This window comes from Eriocheir sinensis, chromosome 57, assembly GCF_024679095.1.
Source record: "Eriocheir sinensis breed Jianghai 21 chromosome 57, ASM2467909v1, whole genome shotgun sequence".
In the NCBI taxonomy this organism is placed as follows: Eukaryota; Metazoa; Arthropoda; class Malacostraca; order Decapoda; family Varunidae; genus Eriocheir; species Eriocheir sinensis.
In genome coordinates, this window is record NC_066565.1 from 2,465,807 (window position 1) to 2,481,739 (window position 15,933).

General features: G+C 45.2%; 1 protein-coding gene across 8 annotated transcripts in view; it reads right to left on the reverse strand.

Annotated features, from left to right (window-relative positions):
* Positions 1–14,911, reverse strand: part of LOC126984539 (longitudinals lacking protein, isoforms A/B/D/L-like) — a 37,400-nt gene extending 22,489 nt beyond the window's left edge. For 4 of the 8 annotated variants that reach the window (XM_050838261.1, XM_050838255.1, XM_050838254.1 and 1 more), the window contains exons 1-5: positions 14,797–14,911; positions 12,305–12,395; positions 9,821–10,438; positions 8,710–9,072; positions 7,904–7,984 (exon numbers count right to left, since the gene is read on the reverse strand). In XM_050838261.1, the coding sequence (XP_050694218.1) occupies positions 7,904–7,984; positions 8,710–9,072; positions 9,821–10,438; positions 12,305–12,382 (1,140 nt within the window). In that variant the 5' untranslated portion in view covers positions 12,383–12,395; positions 14,797–14,911. Of the gene's footprint in view, positions 1–1,002; positions 3,917–7,903; positions 7,985–8,709; positions 9,073–9,820; positions 10,439–12,304; positions 12,396–14,796 lie in introns of those variants that run through there. The other 4 variants (XM_050838257.1, XM_050838256.1, XM_050838259.1 and 1 more) reach the window with 4 other exon arrangements.
* Positions 14,912–15,933: the final 1,022 nt, after the last annotated feature.

The following is a 15,933-nucleotide window of genomic DNA, read 5'->3' on the forward strand; positions in this document are numbered from 1 at the left end:
CCGTTTCACAGAGTATACATAATATCGACGCAGGAACGGATACGGTTGAGTTGTCTATAGTGGTGGCAAGTAGCAGGCTTTTTTTTTTATATATATTTTTCTTTACGCCTTTGAACTGTCTCCCTAGCTGTTAAATAAATAAATAAATAAATAAAAAATAGTCAGTTCCTTCATACGTAATGCCGAACACACGATATCCTTTGCTTTCCTTCCCTCTTACAATTTACGTATAAGATGGCGAGGTGGTATTCGTTTCGGTTTGGTCTTTAATCGCGAGTTTTCGTATTCCGCAATTTGCCGTTCCTTCCGTTCGACTGTTTACGAATAAGACCGGTCGTGTTTCCTTCCCCAGTTCGATATTTAGACACAAGTTTACGAGTTCTTCATTTTCCTGTTCCGTTTGACTGTTTACGAATAAGCCCGGTCGTGTTTCCTTCCCCAGTTCGATATTTTAGACACAAGTTTACGAGTTCTTCATTTTGCTGTTCCTTCTGTTTGACTGTTTACGAATAAGACCGGTCGTGTTTCCTTCCCCAGTTCGATATTTTAGACACAAGATTCCGAGTTCTTCATTTCTGCTGTTCCTTCTGTTTGACTGTTTACGAATAAGACCAGTCGTGTTTCCTTCCCCAGTTCGATATTTTAGACACAAGTTTACGAGTTCTTCATTTTCCTGTTCCGTTTGACTGTTTACGAATAAGACCAGTCGTGTTTCCTTCCCCAGTTCGATATTTAGACACAAGATTCCGAGTTCTTCATTTCTGCCGTTCCTTCTGTTTGACTGTTTACGAATAAGACCGGTCGTGTTTCCTTCCCCAGTTCGATATTTAGACGCAAGATTCTGAGTTCTTCATTTCTGCCGTTCCTTCTGTTTGACTGTTTACGAATAAGACCGGTCGTGTTTCCTTCCCCAGTTCGATATTTAGACACAAGATTCCGAGTTCTTCATTTCTGCCGTTCCTTCTGTTTGACTGTTTACGAATAAGACCGGTCGTGTTTCCTTCCCCAGTTCGATATTTTAGACACAAGATTCCCAGTTCTTCATTTTGCCGTTCCTTCTGTTTGACTGTTTACGAATAAGACCGGTCGTGTTTCCTTCCCCAGTTCGATATTTTAGACACAAGATTCCGAGTTCTTCATTTCTGCCGTTCCTTCTGTTTGACTGTTTACGAATAAGCCCGGTCGTGTTTCCTTCCCCAGTTCGATATTTTAGACACAAGTTTTCGAGTTCTTAATTTTGCTGTTCCTTCTGTTTGACTGTTTACGAATAAGACCGGTCGTGTTTGCTTCCCCAGTTCAATATTTAGACACAAGATTCCGAGTTCTTCATTTCTGCCGTTCCTTCTGTTTGACTGTTTACGAATAAGACCGGTCGTGTTTCCTTCCCCAGTTCGATATTTTAGACACAAGATTCCGAGTTCTTCATTTCTGCCGTTCCTTCTGTTTGACTGTTTACGAATAAGACCAGTTATGTTTCCTTCCCCAGTTCGATATTTTAGACACAAGATTCCGAGTTCTTCATTTTGCTGTTCCTTCCGTTTGACCGTTTACGAAAATGACAGTGCGCACCTCACCCAACACCCTAAAAACACCATCCCTCCTTCTCTTCACCCCACGTCCCAGCCCCAGTCCTCCTCCAGCCTCAGTCCCGTCCCCCTCCCCCACTTCCCCACCCTTGCGTAGTTTGTTTTTCCTGGTGCGGTCATGTTTGCTTCTCCAGTTCGATATTAAGACGCAAGTTTCCGTGTTCTTCACTCGCCGGTTTTCATACGATTCACACGATAGTTAACCCGGTACCTGCAGGGATCATGTTTCTTAATGGTCCCTCGAAGCGAGAAAAATGAGAAAAAATCATCGCTCACACAAACCATTTCATAATATATATCAAAGCATTTGTGATCAGTTTATGCATCATCTATTTTTGGGGGGGTTTATATCATGGCACAAATTTGGCCCGTCGCTGCTACACGGTTAAAGATGTGTGTTGTAAGATTGTTGTTTTCATTACGAGTACGCTACGTAAGATCGCAAGTCCTTTTTTGGCTTTTCCTATACGTACTTCACTCATATAATATCGTTCTTCTTTTTCTGTTAGACATCTTAAACGTTCGGTCACGGGGCATGGCATATTCCAGACACAGAGAGAGAGAGAGAGAGAGAGAGAGAGAGAGAGAGAGAGAGAGAGAGAGAGAGAGAGAGAGAACACGTAACACTTTAACGATTTCCATACGACTGTTTCAGTGTGTCATTTTCCGAGCCGTTTCGTAATGTTGTGGTTTTTCTTACGAGTGGTCGGCCTCTACGTCTCGATCTTACGTTCTTCCGGCAAACTCCTTCGCCCACACTCGCAGCGGAAGGCGTGGTCGGTATGCTGGGACGTGAGTGTGTGGGTCTTCACCGGCTATGTCGTCACTGTTTATTTACGTTGATTTATACGAACGTTACGAAAACATGGTCATTTTTCGTCTCCTTAATCCAGCTTTTGTTTTGTTTACATCCGCCGACGAATATGTATAAACTAGGGTAAGCTTTTCATTATCGTTTTCTTACACACACACACACACACACACACACACAGACACACACATACTAAAGCTAACATTCCATCCATATAATATTCCTTTCGTGTTTATTTATTTATGTTTTTTTCCCTCTATACGAGTCTCCCATAAATTAAAACTCTGTCTTTAGTATAATATTTCTTTCTTAATAAACACTCCTGCAACTTCTCTCCCTTATGCAACTTTACCGTAAATTAAAAAAACTCTCCACTTGCTTAACATCACACACACACACACACACACACACACACACACTGGACTGTATACAAAAATCAGGTCACCTTTTCAACACTCCCCTCCAAACACACACACATACACGCTGACTAGGTAACACACACGCACACACGCAAAGCAGAGTCCTCCCTCGCAACACACCCAAACGCAACACATCAACAACCCTGTGAGCTTGTAAAATTGAGACAGATAAAGAAACAACAGGAGGAGGAGGAGGAGGAGGAGGAGGAATAAGGACAGAGAGAAATAGGAGCAGAAGAGCGAAAAGAGAAACAGGGGAAGCAGAACGAAGGGAAGAAAATAAATATAGACAGAAAGAACAAAAGGAGGAGGAGGAGGAGGAATAAGGACAGAGAGAAATAGGAGCAGAAGACCGAAAAGAGAAACAGGGGAAGCAGAACGAAGGGAAGAAAATAAATATAGACAGAAAGAACAAAAGGAGGAGGAGGAGGAGGAGGAAGAACAGAAGGAAATAGAGGAATAGGAACAAAGAGAGAAACAGGATTAGAAAGAAGGGAAAAAGAACGAGAGAAGGATAAGGACATAAGGAAGGAGGATGAAGAAGAAAGGAACAATAAATCAATACAAGGAAGAGGAATAAGGATGGCGCGATAAATGACGAACCAAGAGAAGGAATAACGACATAGGGGCAGGTCAAGGGTCAGGTCAGGCGTCTAGGGGCCCTTAGGTGGCGTGTGGGCGTGCGCGGACCAGTCATCGAGGGTGCCATGGGGGGCGGGGTGGTGGTTCGGGACTGCGTAGGAGCCGCCGTGGGGTGCCAGCGAACATGCGTCGAGATCCGTGGCGGACGATCTCGTGGCGTCAAACCCGTCTAGCGCGTTTGCGACGGCGGCGTTGGCGGTGCTGGCGTCGCGATGAACCGCCGTGATGTGTTTCTTTATGTTCCCCTTGAGTGCCGCGCGGTGAGGGCACAGCGGGCATTGGTACGGCCGCTCCCCTGTGTGTGTTCGTACATGCCGTCGCAAATCCTGGCGGCTGCTGAATCGCTTCTGGCACAGCAGGCAGGGGTGCGCCGCCCCCTCCGACGCCGCGACAGCCAAGCCGCCTCCGCCGCCGCCGCCGCAACCCTCCCGCCCAAAGCTGCTGCCGCCACGCACGCCCTAGAATAGGCAACACCACCATCACACACTCGCCAGGAGGGGGGGCACTGGGGGTGGGGTGGGGGGTGTCATGTCTGCCCCCTCCCTTTCCCCACCCCCTCCCCCATTTAACCTCCCCTGCCACCCTTCCTTCCTTCCCTTTCCTTCTTTAGTTCCCTTCCTTCTCTTGATCTTTCCTCATAAGTTTCCTCGATAAAGATTTTCACATGTAAGCAGCTGGACTAGTATTGTCATCTATGTCTGTCAGCAACATTCGGACCTCCTGGATAACAGCAGAAAGACTGGAGAGATGCAAATAAGTGTGAAGATAGCCATGAAGTGTGTGTGTGTGGGTGCCCTCAAGCGCTGGAGTGGTCCACGGCATCCCAACACCCAAAGCTCACCACAGTTAACATACAAACGGAGCCCCCTTAGGATCAGTAATAGAGAGGCATATCAACCTTCTAACGGACGGATTTCGGCCCCCCCATGACCCGTATTTCCACATTTCATCATTGCATTACTCTACCACCATCAACATTTCATTGGTATTTTCACACTGATTTTGATCTCTGCAGTCTTTCCTGTGGTATTCCAGAGGTGTGAAAGTTATTAGAAAACGTGTGTGACAAGAGCAGCCGCAGGTCATGTAGGGAGTGAGGCATGGAAGGCTGCGCAGGACAGATCTTAACCCGGTAGCAGCGGGGATCATGTTTCTTAATGGTCCCCCCAAGCGAGAAAAATGAGAAAAAATCATCACTCACACAAACCATTTCATAATATATATCAACGCATTTGTGATCAGTTTATGTATCATCTATTTTGGGGGTTTATATCATGGCACAAATTTGGCCCGTCGCTGCTACACGGTAAAGCCATAAATTTGGCCCGTCGCTGCTACACGGTAAAGCCACAAATTTAGCCCATCGCTGCTACATGGTAAAGCTACAAATCTGGCCCGTCGCTGCTACACGGTAAAGCTACAAATTTGGCCCGTCGCTGCTACACGGTAAAGCCACAAATTTAGCCCATTGCTGCTACACGGTAAAGCCACAAATCTGGCCCGTCACTGCTACACGGTAAAGCCACAAATTTGGCCCGTCGCTGCTACACGGTAAAGCCACAAATTTGGCCCGTCGCTGCTACACGGTAAAGCCACAAATTTAGCCCGTCGCTGCTACACGGTAAAGCTACAAATCTGGCCCGTCGCTGCTACATGGTAAAGCTACAAATTTGGCCCATCGCTGCTATATGGTAAAGCCACAAATTTGGCCCATCGCTGCTACACGGTAAAGCCACAAATTTAGCCCGTCGCTGCTACACGGTAAAGCCACAAATTTGGCCCGTCGCTGCTACCGGGTTAAGCATTCCTTCCCTTCACTTTTCTTTCTCCTCCTTGGTTCCCTTCCCTTTTCTTTCCCTCTTTCCCTTCATTTCTCCTTTCTTTCTTCGCTCCCTTCCTTTCATTTTCCCTCCCTCCCCACACAGCACATCACCACCGCCCTCACCCAAGACACACACACACACACACACACACACACACACACACCAGCACTAATGTAGGATGCGTTTAACTCACACTCCTTCCTTTGTTGTGTCGTGTTGGGTGTGTGAGGATGAAAGTTACGAGACACATTTTGTTTGTTTTCAATATTTCGGCTTCTGGTTTATTGTTGTTTATATATATTTTAGTGTCTTGAGTCCCTGGTGGTGGGGATAACGGATTCAACATCTGGATTCATTCGTCCGTGTCTTAATTGACGATGCAGATTGAGGAGAGGATAGAAAGTATAAGTGACGTTATCTTCCGCTTCAACCCAACCCTCCCTTCGATCTCCTGCTTCCTCGCTCTTCCGTTCGGACAATTTCCACCTCGTCCGTTCACAAACTTTATGTGTGTTCGAAACGGGGTCAGTTGAAACCTTACATCGCAACCGTCGTCTGGTGGTGATGGTGGTGATGATGGTGGTGGTGGTGGTGGTGGTGGTGGTGGTGGTGGTGTCCCTCCTGTATCTCCCATCGCCACAGTCCGAGAGAAGGGGGAGGGGGAGGGGGTGGGGTGGGGGTCCAAGCCTTACACGCCACATAGAATTTGGCCGAGGTGAGTGATATCGTTCTCTCTCTCTCTCTCTCTCTCTCTCTCTCTCTCTCTCTCTCTCTCTCTATCTGCTTCAAATCTCTCTTTTTTTTTTCCTTCTTCCTTTCTTTCATTTCTCTTCCCTTCTTCTTCTTCCCTTTTATCATCTTTCCTCTTGGTTATTTCTGTCTTTCTCGTCTTCTCTTCCTTCTCTCTCTCTTTATCTTCCTCTTCCCCTCTTCTCTATCTCCCTTCTTCTTCTTCTTCTTCCTCTCTCTTCCCTGTGTCTTTCTCCTTAATTTTTATCTCATCTTCTACTTCCTCTATCTTCCGACGATGGGGCAGGACATCCTCTCTGACCTCATGGTGGGTCCCTCGGGTGGGTATGGGGTATGGGGTATGGGAGGAACTGGGTACAAGGTCATGGGGTATATGGTATGGGGTGTATGGGTGATGGGTATGGGCTGAACAGGGTATGTTTGGTATGCTCCGTTTCCTTCCATTCCGTTCCGTTCCGTTCTGTTCCTTTCCCTTCCATTACGTTCCGTTCCATTCTGTTCCCTTCCTTTCCTTTCCCTTCCGTTCCTTTCCCTTCCCTTCCGTTCCGTTCCCTTCGTTTCCTTTCCTTTCCTTTCCTTTCCCTTCCGTTCCGTTCCGTTCCTTTCCCTTCCCTTCCTTTTCTTAGTAATGGTGTTTTGTAATAGATGGTTTGATAAGATATAATATGTTTGCAAGATACACACACACACACACACACACACACACACACACACACACACACTCTCTCTCTCTCTCTCTCTCTCTAAGTCTTTTTCCTTCCTTCCTTATCTCTTCCTATCTCTTACCTCCTCCTCCTCCTCCATTTCCCTGTCTTTCCTCCCTCTTCCTCCTCCTCCTCCTCTTCTTCTTCCTCCATTTTTTTTTTTTATATTCCTCCACATTTGTATCCTTACTTAGCTTTTTCCTCCTCCTCTTCTTCTTCTTCTTCTTCTTCTACTTCTTCTTCTTCTTCTTCTTCTTCTTCTTCTTCTTCTTCATCCTCCTCCTCTTCATTTCAATCCTGTTATCTTCCTCTCATCTCCTCTCTTTCCATCTCTATGTTAATCATCTTTATTCAATTATCCTTCTCCTCCCTTCCTTCTCTCTCTCTCTCCCTTCTCCCTCACTCTCCTCCATTTCTCTTACTCTCCCTTGCTTTACTGAATTCTCCTCTTCCTCCCTTTACTTCTCTCTCTCTCCCTTCTCCCTCACTCTCCTCCAGTTCTCTTTCTCTCCCTCCCTTTACTAAACTTTCCTCTTCCTCCCTTCCTTCTCTCTCTCTCCCTTCTCCCTCACTCTCCTCCAGTTCTCTTTCTCTCCCTTGCTTTACTAAACTTTCCTCTTCCTCCCTTCTCCCTCATTCTCCTCCATTTCTCTTTCTCTCCCTTCCTTCCTTCTCCCTCACTTTCCTCCATTTCTCTTTCTCTCCCTTCCTTCCTTCTCCCTCACTCCTCCATTTCTCTTTCTCTCCCTTCCTTCCTTCTCCCTCACTTTCCTCCATTTCTCTTTCTCTCCCTTCCTTCCTTCTCCCTCATTCTCCTCCATTTCTCTTTCTCTCCCTTCCTTCCTTCTCCCTCACTCCTCCAATTCTCTTTCTCTCCCTTGCTTTACTGAATTCTCCTCTCCCTCCCTTCCTCCTATATTCTTTCTCCCTTATTCTAATCCCTGTTACTCACCCTTCTTATTCAACTCCCTCTTCCTCCCTTACTAAGCTATTCTTCATCTTACTTTTTCACACACACACACACACACACACACACACACATATCATCCTAGGTAATACACAACTAGGTAAATACACACACACATACACACACACACACACATACTTCTTCAGACTCCATTTAACACACACACACACACACACACACACACACACACAGGGTACTCACCAGTGTTTGCGATGATCTTGAGTCCTCGGATTGGAGAGCCTCAAGGGGGAAGGCGCCCATTGAGTCCCATCCGCCCAGGTCCTGCAAGAGGGTGATTGTGCTTAGAGTCATAGGAGTAGTAGTAGTAGTAGTAGTAGTAGTAGTAGTGGTAGTAGTAGTAGTAGTAGTAGTAGTAGTAGTAGTAATAATGGAAAAACTATATGTCTGACCCTAACCTTACCTAACTTAATTTAACCAAACCTTACCTTACCTAACCTATCCTTACCTAACCTAACCTTACCTAACCTAACCTAACCTAACCTTACCTAACCTTACCTAAACTTACCTAATCTAACTTAACCCTAACTTAACCTAACCTAACCTTACCTAATCTTACGTTACCTAACCTAACCTAACCTTATCTAACCTAACCCTAACTTAACCTAACCTAACCTAACCTAAACTTACCTAACCTTAACTAGCCTATCCTTACCTAACCTTACCTTACCAAACCTAACCTAACCTAACCTTACCTATCCTTATCTAACCTAACCTAATCTAGCCTAACCTAACCTAACCTAACCTTACCTAACCTAACTTATCCTTACCTAACCTTACCTTACCTAACCTAACCTTATCTAACCTAACCTAACCTAACCTAACCTAACCTATCCTTACCTAACCAAACTTAACCTAACCTAACCTTACCTAAGCTTACCTAACCATACCATTCAGCTATACCCTCGCCACTATCTCCTTATTCACCCCATATCCATCACCCACACACCTCATACCCTATACCCCATCACCCATACACACATACCCACCCCTGGCACCGAGGGACCGGCCATTCCCGACACCATGAGGTCAGAGAGGATGCCGCTGTTTGGGTGCGTCGCTGCAAGGGCCTGGGTCTGGGGGTCATAGAGCGACACCCCGCCCCCGCCGCCGTCCCCCTCCCCCGCCCCGTCGTCGGAATTCAGCCCGGGGGAGGTGAAGGACAGCGAGGAACCACCAACGCGCGACGAAGGGTCATTATCGCAATCCACGGAGTCGCCTCTTCCTCCACCTCCTCCGCTGGCCTCATCCTCGATCATCACCTCTTCCACCTCCACCTCCGCCTCGCACTTGGGTTCATGCAGCTCCACCTCCTCCTTGATCATGATGGGGGAGTCATCTTCAAGTATGACCTGTTGGAGGGTGAGGTGAGGTCAGGTCAAGGGTGAAGGAGGAGAGAGAGAGGAGGGTGAGGAGAGGATGATGGTGAAGGACATAAAGGAAGATTGTGAAAGGAGGAAGAGGAAGATAGGAAAAGGAGGAAGAGGAAGATAGGAAAAGGAGGAAGAGGAAGATAGAAAAAGGAGGAAGAGTAAAAGATAGAAAAAGAAAGACAGATGATGAAGATAGTGAATAGAAGATGATGATGAAGATAGGAAAAGGAAGATGATGATGACGATAGACAAAGGAGGGAGAGGAAGATAATAGAAGGAGGCAGAGAGTAAAAGAAGGAACATAGCAAAAGATAGTAAAGGAGGAAGATAGGAAAGATACAGAAATGAGGACAAGAAGAAGAAGAAAGAAGAAAGACAGAGAAGACAAAGAAGAGAGAGAAGAAGGATAAGATGAAGAGAAGACAAGAGAGAGAGAGAGAGAGAGAGAGAGAGAGAGAGAGAGAGAGAGAGAGAGAGAGAGAGAGAGAGAGAGGATAAGATGAAGAGAAGAAGACAAGAGAGAGACAGAGAAGACAAAGAAGAGAGAGAGGAAGATAAGAAGACAAGGCTGATAAAGAAGTAACCAAGAGGAAAGAGGAAGAGGAAGAAATGAGGAAACAGGCAAAGAGAGAGAAAGAAAGAGAAGAAGATGAAGAAAAAAAGAGAAGTAACAGAGAGAGAGAGAGAGAGAGAGAGAGAGAGAGAGAGAGAGAGAAACATCACTCACCTCGGCCAAATTCTGTGTGGCGTGAGGCAAGGACCCCCCTCCCCCCCCTTCACCCGGACTGTGGCGATGGGAGGGACGGGAGGGGGGGGCACCACCATTCCTCTGCTCCCCATCACCAGCAGACGACGGTGGAGGAGTGGACGATGACGCTGCTCCACCACCACCAACGCTTCCACCTCCAGCTCCACTTGTACCCGTTTTACCACCCCCGGACGACAACGCTGAAGACGCCGCTGTGGACGATGAAGGCAAATCGCTCTTCCGCCGCTTGACGTGACTCGCATCATCCGAGGACGACGGGTGACGCCTCTTGCTGGTCCCGGATGAGCCGCCATCGCCGCCCTCATCCGGAACAGCCAAGCCCTTGATGCACAGACACTCCGCTGCCTTAATGAGCCGCGCCAAGTCGCTCTGTGCCACATTCGCCTCCCCAAGGTACATGTAGCTTAGCAGGGCCTCCAGGTCACCCACCGACACGTCCTTGAGGATGACCACTGGGTGCGAACATGGTGTCTGCCGGAACAGCTCCTCGAAGAACTCACTGCACGCCGACAGGACCAGCTTGTGCACGGGGAAGAACTTGCCGCTGCAGGCGAGGGTCACATCACTGTACAGGTCCTGGGTGGGAGAGGGGGAGGTTAGGAGGGGAGGCTGGAGATAGGAAAAGGAGGAAGAGTAGGAGAAAAATAGTAAAGGAGGAAGATAGGAGAGATACAGAACTATGAGAAGACAAGGAGGAGAGAGATAAAGTATAAGATGAGGAGAAGAAGAAAGGAGAGATAGAAAAAGGAGGAAGAGTAAAAGGAGAAAAATAGTAAAAGAAGGAACACAGAAAAAGATAGCAAAGGAGGAAGATAGGAAAGATACAGAACTATGACAAGAAGAAGAAAGGAGAAAGATAGAGAAGAGAAGACAAGGAGGAGAGAGATAAAGTATAAGATGAAGAGAAGAAGAAAGGAGGACAAGGATGATAAAGAAGTAACCAAGAGGAAAGTAGATAAAAAGGAAGAGGAAGAAATGAGGAAACACCCAAAGAGAGAGAAAGAAAGAGAGGAAGATAAAGAAAAAAAACGAAGGAAGATGAAGGTTACGAGTGAGGGATGTGATGTCTGTGCCCACCAACATTTCCTTTCCGCTGACTTTTCCGTTCGCTTCGCCAAATTTCACATGGGTGGTTAACATTCATCTCTACACCCTTATATAGAGGTCTTTTTTTTTTACAGGAGAGGAGACAGCACAAGGGCACACACAAAAGAGAAAACAATAGAAAAAAGCCCGATACTCACTGCTCCTGTAAAGAATCCGAAGAGATGTCCGAAAGAGCAATCAGTTATGTTATTATTATTTGCTTTGAATGCTCGGATAGATTTGGACCGCGCGAAATACAGTTTACTAGATATGATTTCCTGAGCATGGGAACTGTTAGACCATAGGGAAAAATAGCACCTCCATATTCGATTGTATTAGGTCACTGTTATGAATTAAAAGGCTTTGTCATGCTGTTATTTTTTGGTGGTAAATGAGAGTCAGCTGGTAACTTCTCAGCTTGTCAATATGAGTCATGAAAATCATATAAACTGATGAAATAAAGTCCTGTGTACTGTCCCTGTAGTTATGAATTACATGAGTGATTTATCAGTTCATCAGCTGAAATTTTCCATGAATTACATTGAGTACCATCGAGTATTCATTGGTAACTAACTAAGGAGATTAAGTTTGTGGCTTTACCGTGTAGCAGCGATGGGCCAAATTTGTGGCTTTACCGTGTAGCAGCGATGGACCAAATTTGTGGATTTACCGTGTACCAGCGATGGGCCAAATTTGTAGCTTTACCGTGTACCAGCGATGGGCCAAATTTGTGGCTTTACCGTGTAGCAGCGATGGGTCAAATTTGTGGCTTTACCATGTACCAGCGACGGGCCAAATTTGTGGATTTACCGTGTAGCAGCGATGGGTCAAATTTGTGGCTTTACCATGTACCAGCGACGGGCCAAATTTGTGGATTTACCGTGTAGCAGCGATGGGCCAAATTTGTGGATTTACCGTGTAGCAGCGATGGGTCAAATTTGTGGCTTTACCGTGTAGCAGCGATGGGCCAAATTTGTGGCTTTCCCGTGTACCAGCGATGGGCCAAATTTGTGGCTTTACCATGTAGCAGCGACGGGCCAAACTTCTGCCATGATATAAACCCCCAAAAATAGATGATACATAAACTAATCACAAATGCGTTTATATACATTATGAAATGGTTTGCGTGAGTGATGATTTTTCTCATTACTCTTGCTTAGAGGGACCATTAAGAAACATGGTCCCCGCAGCTACCAGGCTAAACACACACAAGAATAATAATAATTTCTTTTTTTTACAACAGTCAGTTCAAGGTCATAAAAAAGGGTACCAAATGTGAAAAAAAAAGCCCGCTACCCAAATGGCCTGACCGACTGATTAAATACTACCACTGATGATGACAGTGCTCTGCCTCACCTTCTTGTAGAGGGAGGAGAGGGTGTTGAAGAGGACCGAGAGGTGGTTGTTCCACTTGAGGGAGAGGATCCCGTCCATGTTTTCACACAGCCTGGAGAGAATAATCAAATAAGGACGAGAAACAGCCATTGCCAAGACAGTCATAACCTCTCCTTACCAAAAATTAATCCAAGAGAAAGAGAGAGAGGAACCAAAAATTAATCCAAGAGAAAGAAAGAGAGGAACCAAAAATTAATCCAAGAGAAAGAAAGAGAGGAACCAAAAATTAATCCAAGAGAAAGAGAGAGAGGAACCAAAAATTAATCCAAGAGAAAGAGAGAGAGGAACCAAAAATTAATCCAAGAGAAAGAAAGAGAGGAACCAAAAATTAATCCAAGAGAAAGAAAGAGAGGAACCAAAAATTAATCCAAGAGAAAGAAAGAGAGGAACCAAAAATTAATCCAAGAGAAAGAAAGAGAGGAACCAAAAATTAATCCAAGAGAAAGAAAGAGAGGAACCAAAAATTAATCCAAGAGAAAGAAAGAGAGGAACCAAAAATTAATCCAAGAGAAAGAAAGAGAGAACCAAAAATTAATCCAAGAGAAAGAAAGAGGAACCAAAATTAATCCAAGAGAAAGAAAGAGAGTAACCAAAAATTAATCCAAGAGAAAGAAAGAGAGGAACCAAAAATTAATCCAAGAGAAAGAAAGAGAGGAACCAAAAATTAATCCAAGAGAAAGAAAGAGAGGAACCAAAAATTAATCCAAGAGAAAGAAAGAGAGGAACCAAAAATTAATCCAAGAGAAAGAGAGAGAGGAACCAAAAATTAATCCAAGAGAAAGAAAGAGAGGAACCAAAAATTAATCCAAGAGAAAGAAAGAGAGGAACCAAAAATTAATCCAAGAGAAAGAAAGAGAGGAACCAAAAATTAATCCAAGAAAGAGAAAGAAAAAGAGGAAGATGAAGAAAATAAAGATTAAGGGGACAGACAGAAAAAGGAGATCAGAGGAATGAAGAAAATAAAAGATAAAGGAGACAGACAGAAAAAGGAGAACAGAGGAATGAAGAAAATAAAGATCAAGGAGACAGACAGAAAAAGGAGAACAGAGGAATGAAGAAAATAAAGATCAAGAAGACAGACAGAAAAAGGAGAACAGAGGAATGAAGAAAATAAAGATAAAGGAGATAGACAGAAAAAGGACCTAACCTAACCTAACCCAACCTAGCCCTTAACCTAACCTACCCTAACCTAACTTAACCTAACCTTTAACCTAACCTAACTTAACCTAACCTTTAACCTAACCTAACCTAACCTTTAACCTAACCTAACCTAACCTAACCTTTAACCTACCCTAACTTAACCCAACCTAGCCCTTAACCTAACCTACCCTAACCTAACTTAACCTAACCTTTAACCTAACCTAACTTAACCTAACCTAACCTAACCTAACCTAACCTAACCTTTAACCTAACCTAACCTAACCTAACCTTTAACCTACCCTAACTTAACCTAACCTACCCTAACCTAACCTACCCTAACCTAACCTAACCTAACCTCTAACCTTACCTAACCTAACCTAACTTAACCTAACCTAAGAAACATGACCCCCGCAGCTACCAGGTTAACCCACACCTGTACTAACAAACTTGACAGCACTACTAATTAAAGGTAAAATAACAGGTGAACGAGTTATTGTTATTGTCATGGGCTGCGGTGATGTAGTCGCTGATTTGGTGTCGTCCCCTGAGGGCTTGACAGGTGAGCTCCGGGTGACAGGTGAGCCCCGGGTGAACCAGTTGTGTTGTTATTACTGATGCTACAACCCTGCTGCCCCCACACCTGTCACTACACCCGCCTCTAACACACCTGACTTGGCACTAATTAAAGGTAAAATTAAGGTGTCGTCCCCTGGGGGCTTGACAGGTGAGCTCCGGGTGAACGAGTCATGAACGTGTTGTTATTACCGATGATACAACCCTGCTGCCCCCACACCTGTCCCCAACACACCTGCACGCTAACACACCTGACTTGGCACTAAAATTAAAGGTGTCGTCCCTGGGGCTTGACAGGTGAGCTCCGGGTGAACGAGTCATGAACGTGTTGTTATTACCGATGATACAACCCTGCTGCCCCCACACCTGTCCCCAACACACCTGCACGCTAACACACCTGACTTGGCACTAATTAAAGGTAAAATTAAGGTGTCGTCCCCTGGGGGCTTGACAGGTGAGCTCCGGGTGAACCAGTCATGAACGTGTTGTTATTACCGATGATACAAACCTGCTGCCCCCACACCTGTCCCTAACACACCTGCACGCTAACACACCTGACCTGGCACTAATTAAAGGTAAAATTAAGGTAAAATCAAGGTAAATAAACACGCCCCGAGGTGGGAAGGGGGGACAGCACTCCATACCCCCCCCCCCGGCCACCCCCTGCCCCCCACCCCCCCAGGACTCCATATGGTGATGAAGGTGGTGATGGTGAAGATGGTGATGATTAAGCCGCCCACCAGTGCCGAGGAGGGTGCGGGGAGGGAGGGAGTCAATGGCGCGGGGTTGACAACAGACGCCTCCGCCATTACTCTCTCTCTCTGGGCTGGTCTTTGGGGCCATCTACACCCAGGGACGGTTTTCAGGGTTATTTATGCTGTTTTGAGGTTATTTTGGGTGTTATTTGAGGTCATTTGGGGGCTTTTTCTGCTTATCTTCGCTTCGGGACGGTTTTCAGATTTTTTTTTATTTTTTTCAAGTGTGTTTTCCTTGGTTGTTTTCCATCTCCATCTCAGTGGGGACGGTTTTTATTGTTTGTGGTGTTATTTCAGGTTATTTTAAGGTTGTTTTGTGTGTTTTCATGGAATTAATCAATCAATCAGGTTATTTTGGGCTTAGGTTTGGTTATTTTTGTCTGCCTCCACCCCGGTACGGTTTTCAGTGTTTTCTGTGTTATTTTATTTATTTTTGATACGTGTGGTTATTTTTGGTTATTTTTGGACTATCGTTTGGTTATTCTTGTGTCTCCTCCCCGGGACGGTTTTCATTATTTTATTTTTTTATGGGTTTTGTTGTTGGTTATTTTCCGTCTCCACTCCGGGACGGTTTTCATTATTTTATTTTTTTATGGGTTTTGTTGTTGGTTATTTTCCGTCTCCACCCCGGTACGGTTGTCAGTGTTTTCTGTGTTATTTTATTTATTTTTGTTACGTGTGGTTATTTTAGGTTATTTTTGGACTGTCGTTTGGTTATTCTTGTGTCTCCTCCCCGGGACGGTTTTCATTATTTTTTTCATGGGTTTTGTTGTTGGTTATTTTCCGTCTCCACCCCGGGACGGTTGTCAGTGTTTTCTGTGTTATAATTTATTCTGATTGATTGATTGATTGAGAGTTGCAAGTAAACAACGAAGGAGAAGGGAGGAACATGCCATCCCAGCCCCAAGGTACAACTATTAGCATCTTCCATTTGACACAAAACCCGGAACCAGGTACGGGGATAAACCCAGACCCATGTCCGGGTTTTCGCGCCGTAAATGGAACGCATTTAGGCGGATATGTAAACAAATATTCTTCCTCTTCTTCTTTTGACCTGTCCTCCTCCTCTCAGGCGTCTCTCCTGTTTATTCCCACACTTTTCCTTTCAATTGTGCTGTGTAG